Here is a 9,056-nt window from a genome sequence, read left to right on the forward strand (position 1 = left end):
CAGGTGGTCCGTGGTCCCCAGCAGATGTGGGTTCGGGCTGCTAGACATCAGGCACAGTGGCTGTGCCGGGGTGTCCCCTTTTGACACCACCACGCCGATGGTGGAGCCACCTCCTCCTGCATCTCCACAGCACCGGCTTGGGGACCCTGTGCTGGAGGGGGACGGAGGCTCACCCTGCCACCAGACACTCCACATTGCTACTGTGTCCCCAGCCACCCTCCTCGGTGGCTTTGGGGCTCTCCCAGGGCATGCAGAGCACGTCTGGAGCCAGCTGCATGGGGACCGCTTGCTTTCAGTGCCCGTAAGGGGAGCGTAGACAAACCTAGCTATTTCTTGGGCTCTGAAATGTTATTATCCCAACGCGAAGTTGTATTTACTGGGACCAGAAGAGCTTCTCGCTGCACATTCCAGGCTGCAAGATGCTGCAGTCACTTCTCTGGGAAGGGGAAAAATCTCCTGCTGTCAGCTCAAATGCTGGCCAGAGGCTTCCAGCCCAACCCAGGCACTGCAGAGCCAACCTTAAACATTTCTGGGGCTGAATGAGAGATGGCGCAGCCAGCTAAGGCTGAGAGATATCTGAGCTTCCCAGCTCTGATCCTGGCCTTCGGGGCAGGTCAGGAGCACCTGGAAGGACGGGCACTGCTTCGTGAGCCCTGGTGGCAGAGATGCCCCTCCGCATCTCCGTGCCAGTCCTCAGTGTCCCGTCCCATCTCGGAGAGGGGAAACCAGTTCACCCTGGCCTCGGGAACTGGGAAAATGCTGTCAGTTAAGGATTACGCTGCAAGGAAAGCCAACCTGAAGGTCCAAACACCCATCTCCAGCCCCATGAGCCAGCTAAAGCATCAGATGGAAACTATTCAGAAAGTCATCCTCTCCTGTTCTCGGGCAGCAAGCACACTTTTGCAGCGGTGCGGATCATCCATCCCACCCGGCTGCGAGCAGGATTCGGGCTCTGCCATGCAGGGAAAAGCCCTGCATAAAAGAAGAAAAGCCAAAAACATACAGCTCCTCCTGGCAGCCCCAAGCCCAGCCGGGCCCAGGCGCTGTGGGAAGCGCATCCCCAGGCACAGGGATTTCGGCACCGTCCCTAAATGCAGCAGTGGAGCGCTGCAGAAGCATCCCACAGCAGGCTGTGCAGCTGCAGCAGGCCAGACCCTGCTCCAGCAAACCACAGGCTCTGAGCTGCCCCATCCATCATCTTCTTGCTCACAACTGTGTTTTCTTTCCCCAAAGCTGCCCACCTTCAGCTTTTCCAAAAATATAAAAAAATGAAAAGCCCCCTCTCATCTCAGCCCAGCTCCTTTACTGGAACCCCAAAGTTTCTTCTCTGAGCTGGTAAGAAACTGGTAGCTTTTTCTTGCAACGGGTAGGATTTGGGGTTTTGCAAAGAGTTTTCACTCTTCTCAAGCCCTCTCAATCCAGCAGTCCCTTTTCAAGGGACGTTTCCCCTGGTTCACACAGGGCACGGAGCAGTGCAGGTGTCTTGTGCTGGGATATGAGAGGGGGGAAGGAAAGAGGCCAGCTCCCTACACAGGGAAAGCTCCTTGTAAAGGATCAAAGGGTGCCTCAAAATGGTTTATTTGCCTAGCAGCCATGCTGCTCAGCCTCTTTCCCCTTGTCAGGTGGACATCCCCTTTCTCCCAGGAGCAGGACTTCTTCAAATCTGGGCTGAGTTCAAGGGAAATCAGAAAGCTGCTTTTTGGAGGACTACCAGGCGGCATCACAGAGCACTCAGCTTTCCTCTAGGAAGGTGTTTTTGCCCTGCTGGAACAAACCCTGCTTCCACATAGCCCTGCTTGGGGTGCTTTGGCCAGGTAGTGCCTGCTGTCCCCAGCCTCTTTAGGGGCTGCCCATGCCACCAGCTGCCTGACCCCCATGCTGGTACATCCCAGCACCTCCCGCCTGCCCTCCCAAGCAGCATAAAGCAGCAAAAAGGAAAATAATCAGGGCAGGTTAGTGCCATATAAAGCCAGAACCCATCCCCAGATGGCTTGGGGTGAGCATCCCCCCCAGGCACGCTGGCCACGCGCACATCGGGTACTTCATTCCACTCTGCACCTGCTCGGAGGCTATATCATCCTTTAATTGCATTAAAACCAGCATAACGAAGAAACATGCATAATGTCGGTGTGCTTTACATGCACAAGCGCTGCGCTGAGGAACGGGGCGAGGTGGGAGAGCGCAGTGGTGCCTCCCCACGGCTCGTACAGCCGCGTCAGGACAGGAGCTGCCACCGCACCCGAGCTCTTCCTGCAGCTGCACTGACGGTGGAGGCAGGGGGGTGTTACGCAGTGAAATATTCACACCTCGACCTCCTGCAACATGAGCAGCATGTGCAGCCGAAGCGGTCACTGTCCCTGGGTCACATTCGTGCTGGCTTACCCGGGGCTTCCCCGTGGTTGCAGATGGGTGCAGGTGCGTGAGCACGTGTGCCAGGGGTTTGAGGAGCTGCTGCCCAGCAGCTGAAGCGTGGGGCAGCCCTTAGGTCCTTCCACCCATCCCTCCCCTCTGCTCCTCACACCATATGATGCCGAGGGCTCGCTCGTCCCTCTGGGGCTCATCCTCTGCCTGCTGGCGACGTCCCTCGTGCAGCCGAGAGCCAGCTGGGTGGTGGCAGAGGAGATGGTACCGCGGGGACGGCGTGCTGGCAGGCCAGCATGGCACAGGGGAGGTGGCAAGAAACACCTGCAGCTTCCCCCCAACTACTTCAAAAAAAGCACCAGGCGAGGTCCTCCCTGCGCCCCTCTGGTGAGCTGGAGGTAACCAACCCCAGCTGGCGCCCGGGGGTGCAGGAGGCAGGGAGCAGGAACTGTAGGGCAGCACCTTTTCCCTCGAGCTGTGGGGCACGATGCAGGCACCCACGCAGTGGCTTCAGTTTTAGACAGTCTCAACCTCGCTGCTTCGGAAGCAGGCTATGAGCAGAGGCTGGGCAGAACTTGCGGCTTCTCAACGCATGCCGAGAGCTACGAGCAGTGATGTGCATTACACCACACCAGGTTCCTACGCTGCCCTAGGGCTCGCTGGGCACAGCCTCTGCCGCCCTGAGCAGCACCAAGTGCTTGAGCTCTGCCCTGCGAGCCCCGACCAGGATTTTCCCAGCTGTGGGGGAAGCCCAGCACCGAAACACCGGGAGCAGCCCCTGCCCTGCAGGCTGGGGGTCTTGGCATCAGCAGGGAGCGTTCAGGTAAGCAAGCCCAGGCCGGCACAGAGGGCTGACAGCACCAGCTTAGCTTCTTTCCTACAAAAAGGAATTAAAAAGGGAGTAAGGAACTTGGTTTCTGTCCACTGCCTTGCACCACGTATGTGTAGAGGCTATGGGCCGTCCTGCTGGAGCCTCGGGTGAAGACGATGCTCAGCTCTCGCAGCCCAGCAAGCAGATAGCCCATGCACCCAACTTCTTTTGCACCTCATTTGCTGTTTTTTTTCCACCTAGGCAAGTGTAAAAGCCACCTGGAGGCTTGTGATGCAGAGGGGAGGACAGCTGGCTGCGGGGCTTCAGCACAGGCCACCACCTGCAGCGCTCCAGGCGGGGGCTGCTGAGGAGGGACCATCACTGTGGGGCTGGCCATGTGCACGTGAGACCACCCAAACCCCGCAGCCGCCCCCCAGCCCCCCCTAAAACTCGTAGGCAGAGACAAAGACGGTGATCTTGGAGAGGTGCTTGGCCTGGAAGGTGCGGTCCAGGTACTCGGACATGTCCACATCCACCTGGATGGTCTGGGGGCCCTTCAGGCTCTGCACGAGGATGAGCTCCCCGGTCTGCCGGTCCGAGCGCTGCATCACGAAGTGGCCCCGGTTGTTGCCGCCCACGATGCCGAAGCGGAGGCTGTCGGGTCCCGGCCGGCCGGGCGCAGCCGCCGTAGCCATGCGGAAGAGCGGGGTGGGGGTCAGCAGGTTGGAGGGCAGGGGCAGGTAGTGGAAGGAGATGGTCTTGGGCGCCTGGTGGCACGACCTGCTGTCCATCGGGCAGGGGTTGCGCTCGCACTGGCTGCGGAGGTGATGGAGAAGGAGGTTTTGAGGGAGCCCAAGTGGACACGGAGGTCAGTGTCCCCCTCCCTGCCCAAGAAGGGAGGTGGCGTTGGGCCAGCTTGGTGGCTACGGAGTTATTTAGGGGACAGGGCCCCCGCCACACTTACAAGGGTGATGTTTTCACATAGGTGACGTTGCCGCCGGGCTGCGGGCACTCCGGGCGGACGCACTGGAAGCCCCCTCCTGTATTGATGCACGTCGTCCCCTGCGTGCAGTTGTCCTGCGACAGGGCGCACTCATCGATGTCTGCAAAACAGGGTGGGACAGCAGGTCACCCTCCCACGGGACCCAAACATCCTCCTCGCAAGGCTCATTTTGGCAGGAAACGGGTGAGCAATTTGAAACGGATCAGGCGCCGCCACTTGTAGGCTCGTTTTTAGGTTGCATCTCCTCTTGGGACCACCCCGTTCATGTGGGGCAGCTCCGTGACTCGGCGACGCTCTCCCTGCTCTCTGCCCGCGAGGCGCAGCCCCAGAGCATCGCGCACCACTTGCATGTGCTGCAACCACCTCCCTGCCCAGCAGGGAAACCACCTCTCCATACAAACCCATGGAGATTTTTGCGAGCCAAGACGCTTACAAGCAAGACAGGGGAAAAGAAAGGGGTTGGAAAAAGGGTTGGAAAAGGAAATAAAGACGGCGTTTTCCGTGTGGAGAAGCCGGGGGCCTCACCTTCGCAGCTCTTGCCGTCGGCCAGGAGGCTGTACCCTGCGGGGCAGGCGCAGCGGTAGGAGCCGGGGAGGTTGACGCAGGCGTGGGCGCAGAGCCGCAGGGCCCCCTCGGCCTGGTACACCTCGCACTCGTCGACGTCTGCGGGGACACGAGGCGCCCCTGCTCAGCCACGGCCTTGCCCGGGTGGCAGCGGCCCCACCGGCGGCCCCGCCACCGCTTACCCTGGCAGAGGCTGGCGGCGGCCGTGCCGCTCATGTGGAAGCCGGGCTCGCAGCGGCACTGCTGGGTGCGCTCCACCTGGGCGCAGCGCGGCTTGCGGCTGAAGGCAGGGTCAGCCGTGGCGCTCGAGGGCGGGGGCACTGGGGGGCACCGCGGGGCGATGGTGAGCGCGGAGCGTCGCTGCTCGGCTCCCATCCCCGAGGCTGTTCGTGCCACCCGATGCCCCGTGGGCTAGCCCGGGGTGCCAGCCCCGAATCTCGGAGCCACCCACCCGTCTGTGTGCGGTGCTGGCAGGCGGCCCCGCTCCACGCCGGCGGGCAGAGGCAGCGCTGCTGGCTTGGCCCCTCCACACACGTCCCGCCGTTCTGGCAGGGGCTGCTGGAGCACACGCTGATCTCTGCCATGCAAAAAAAAAAAAAAAGCAAAAAACCAAAAAACACACATTTCATTTCTTTCTTTTTTCTTTTTTTTTTTCTTCTTTTCAGGTGCATTTTTCAGGCCACCCCACGGCACATTCACCGAGCCCAGATGCCAGCTGTTTGCGACGCGGTGCTGCTGCCCCAGGGCAATGCCTTTGCTGCAATGGAGGGAGCCTTCAGATGCTCTTTTTGCCCCCCATCTCTGCTGCTGGGCTCCTTTTCTCCTGCTTTTCTCAATGAGAAGAGCCAAACCACCGCCATGCAGGCTGCGGTGGCCAGGGACAGCTGCAATACCTCCCCTTTGGTGGACCCCAATAGTCCCTCTTGCATCAGGAAGCCAGGATTGTCCCCACTCTTGCAGCTGGACCCAGCAAGCCCAAGCAGATGGACACAAAGCAGCCCCACAAGCACTGCTGCCCCATAGCCCTGCTCAGGGAACAGAACCTGCAAACCAAACGTGTCTTGTTGCCGCTTGCAGTGAAGGATGCCATGACCAGAAACCCCATTTGGGAGGCTTTGCCACCCCTTCCCATCCCCTCGGCAAGCCTGGGACCAGAGGCAATTCCCACAGCTGCGCAGAGCTGGGATCGGGACCTGGAGCACTGAAATGCATGAGGGGCGACAAGAAGGGCTGTAGGTGGTGATGCAGCTTCGCTCTGCCCTGCTGGTTTGGAGAACCCTTAAGCAGGACCAAACCACGCTTCTCCACACCTCCCTGGCCTCACCGGCCAGCCCGCCTGGTCCCAATTTTACCCTAGGAAACGCTTCCAGTGGCGGTGACCCCATCCAGCCCCCGGCGAGGGCACCGCAGCAGTACCTGTGCAGCGCGGCTCCTGCCCGCTCCAGCTGCCGTTGGCTTGGCACGTCCGCGTGCTGGAGCCCAGCAGCTCGAAGCCGGGGTTGCAGGCGAAGTGCACCTCGTGCTCCACCAGGTACTTGGTGCCGAACTTGCGTCCGCCAGCGGGGGCTTGCAGGGCGGGACAGGACACTGCAGGAGCTGCGGGGAAGGGATCAGGAACGGGGGAGCCGCAAGTTGCTCCCCCCGCAGCCGCAGGTTCCTCATGCCTTCCCAGCCCACCCGCACCTTGTGGCTCCATCCGCAGAGATGCCCACAGCACTGCCCGTGCTTTGGCCCTCGGCACCCCAAGCCGAGGCTTGGAGCGGAGCCCTCCGAGGCCCCTGCCCGCCGCGGGACTCACCGGCTGCTGGCTCCGGGGCAGCCTTGCTCAGGGTGGCGTGCAGGGCGCTCAGCCGGCTCCTCATCAGGCGCAGGCCCTCGGCGAAGCGCGTCTCCTGCCCCTTCAGCAGCTGCTGCATCTGCCGCACGGCGGCCAGGAGCTGCTGCCTGCCCAGGCAGCTCTGCGGGCGCAGCGGCCGCTCAGTGGGGCGCATGGCACCCCGCGGCCCCGGCCCCAGCCCCGCCACCCGTGTGGCTCCCCACGGTCCCGTTCTTTGCCCGGTTTGTGACCGCACTGGGGAGTTTGGCAGGCGGTGGAGGAAATCCCTAGCCTGGGCACGGTGTCCTACATCTAAGAGGGCAGCACGGCGCTCCCAGCCAGGCTGCAATCGTTTCGTTAGCCCTGGGAGAGACGCTCTAAGTCATGGTTAGTCCTGCTGGAGCGAGAACCGTGTCCCACTTCCATATTACAAAATAATAGGAAAACAGATGTCTTGCGAGTTCTTCTGGGGCCAGAAACACTTGTGGGACTTCTGCCTGCAAGCTAATGGTTACCGAGGGACTGACTCATGCAGGCGACGGGCATCGTTATTATAGGTTTCCTGTGGAATTGACTGCAAACCGAAGGAAAAGAGCAAGAGCTGAGCAAAGCAAAGTCAGTTCTGGAGCTCAGAGACTTGCGGAGCACGCGGGGTGGGGGATGAACACTCCCCGGGGAGCCCACAGCCCCTTTTTTGCTGATGGGGAAAGGGCCAGGGTCTGTGCAGCACGAGGCCAGGGGCAGGCAGAGCTGGCGGAGGGGGAGAGGGAAGGAGGGGGGGGGATTTGTGGCTCCCCAGCCACAACACATTGGAAGGAGTTTTCTGCCTCTGCAAACAGCGACCAAGAGGGTGCAGAGGAAAAAGAGAAGCCAGCCTGAAGTGGCAGACTCAGCCCGCTCCGCAACCATCCCCTGCCCGTGCTCGGTGCCTCTCGGGGTCACGGGGGATGAGCCGGGTCCTGCCTGCAGCTCTGGGGTGCACCGCACAGGAGGAGGGAGGAAAAAGCAAATAGATGCCTGGCATTCAGCTCGCTTTAATAAACAGCTCTTTGTTAGGGCTGGTTTTAGCTTCAAGAGCCAGCGGAGCTCCCTGCGGGACACTGAACCGTAACAAATCCCCACTGCCCTGTAAAAATAGTGGTCTTTTTTGCTCCCCGTGTACTCGGTCGTGATCTCAGGCGTGGGGAAAATAAAATAAAATTATTTAAAAAAATAAATACACAAGCCCTGTTTAAGCCTTGCCGGACACTGACAGCCTCCTTGCTCACACCTCCCTCCCGCAGCTGCGGGTGCAGGGAAACCTCTCCTCCCGCCGGGCTCCGGGAGAGGGGAGCAGAGCAGCACCGGGACGCGCTCCCCAATCGCTCACCTGCCGGCTCGAGAGCTCGCAAGCTGCCTGAAGCCGGGAAGGAGGCTTTTAAGGGCTGGGAACATACAATGCATTCGCACGCTTTAAGCTTCCTGCTTCGGGCGAGAGGAAAAAGAGGAAAGAGACCCCCCAACACCCCCAGGAGGCATCCCCAGGACCCTGTGGCACTCCCGTCTCCCATGGGAGGCTGAAGGACGGAGCCACGCAGGGAGACGCCTGCGGACAGCCCTGGCCCCACGCGAGAACGAGCTCCCACGCCCAGCACTGCTCACCTGGGACGCCCGCGCTGCCGGCCGCGCCGCCAGGCACAGCAGCAGCAGCAGCAGCAGCAGCAGCGGGAGGCTGCGGCGAAGCCCCCAAATCATGGTGCCGTGGGTCAAGCAGGGCTCTCGGCGGCGAGGAAAGGCTGCGAGCTCCCTCCGCCCGGCACCTCTGCCTCCTGGCTGGGATGAGTTATCCCTCCCACGCCAGCCCCGCGCACCGCGGCCGGGGAAGCCGAGCCCTGGCGAGCGGCACAGGCGGATGCCAGGCGCTCCCTGCGCCCCAGCTCCAGCCACGCTCACCCCAAATGCTGCCTGGGGGAGCTGGCTGAGGGCCCCCCTTCTGCCTGCCGGACACCCCCCCAGCAGCGCCAGGCCTGCTTTCTAAGGGGGGGCCGTCTGTGGTCAGTCACACTTGCTGTCACCTTATCGTGCTGGCTGCCTTGACTTGGACGAAACTCCGTCGCCGTGCCCCCCGTTTGGCGAAGCCCATCTTGTCAGCCCCAGGTGTCCCCACGCAACGCAGATCTTTGTGGCCAGATCCACCTGGCGCCATCCTCTTCTGCAGCACCCCTTTTTTTTTTTTTTTTTTTTTGCAGAAAGGCCATTCCTGCGGCTGCTGGGGCAAGCGAGCACCGTGCAGCCCCTCGCCCACCAGCCCCAGGCTGCAGTCCCTCCCTCGAGCCCGTGTCCCCCGCTGTGTCCCCTGTCCCAGCCCGGCACACCACCACTCACAGCAGTATTTAATAAATGCTGCACTACGTGGGGTCCCTGCACCATCTGCTGGGCACGGCACAGAAATGAGAGCTGGGGCTGGAAGGCTCAGGGCTCAGGGCAGGGCTGAGGAGGCTCTTAGGGCAGATTTTTTTTTT

The 9,056-nt window shown here is 61.4% G+C and overlaps 1 protein-coding gene across 2 annotated transcripts; it reads right to left on the minus strand.

Annotated features, from left to right (window-relative positions):
• Positions 1-2,062: 2,062 nt before the first annotated feature.
• Positions 2,063-8,847, minus strand: FBLN7 (fibulin 7). Of its 2 annotated transcripts, XM_027453189.3 has the most exons (8): positions 8,197-8,837; positions 6,538-6,697; positions 6,156-6,335; positions 5,191-5,316; positions 4,922-5,059; positions 4,701-4,838; positions 4,137-4,275; positions 2,063-3,988 (listed from the first exon to the last, which is right to left on the minus strand). In XM_027453189.3, the coding sequence occupies exons 1-8, from the start codon at positions 8,287-8,289 to the stop codon at positions 3,616-3,618; spliced, it is 1,347 nt and encodes a 448-aa protein (XP_027308990.3). In that variant the 5' UTR covers positions 8,290-8,837; the 3' UTR covers positions 2,063-3,615. The 2 variants fall into 2 exon arrangements, with proteins under 2 accessions (XP_027308990.3, XP_027308991.3); XM_027453190.3 differs by lacking the exon at positions 4,922-5,059 and having other exon boundaries at positions 8,197-8,847.
• Positions 8,848-9,056: the final 209 nt, after the last annotated feature.

Source organism: Anas platyrhynchos, chromosome 3 (genome assembly GCF_047663525.1).
Source record: "Anas platyrhynchos isolate ZD024472 breed Pekin duck chromosome 3, IASCAAS_PekinDuck_T2T, whole genome shotgun sequence".
NCBI classification, from domain to species: Eukaryota; Metazoa; Chordata; class Aves; order Anseriformes; family Anatidae; genus Anas; species Anas platyrhynchos.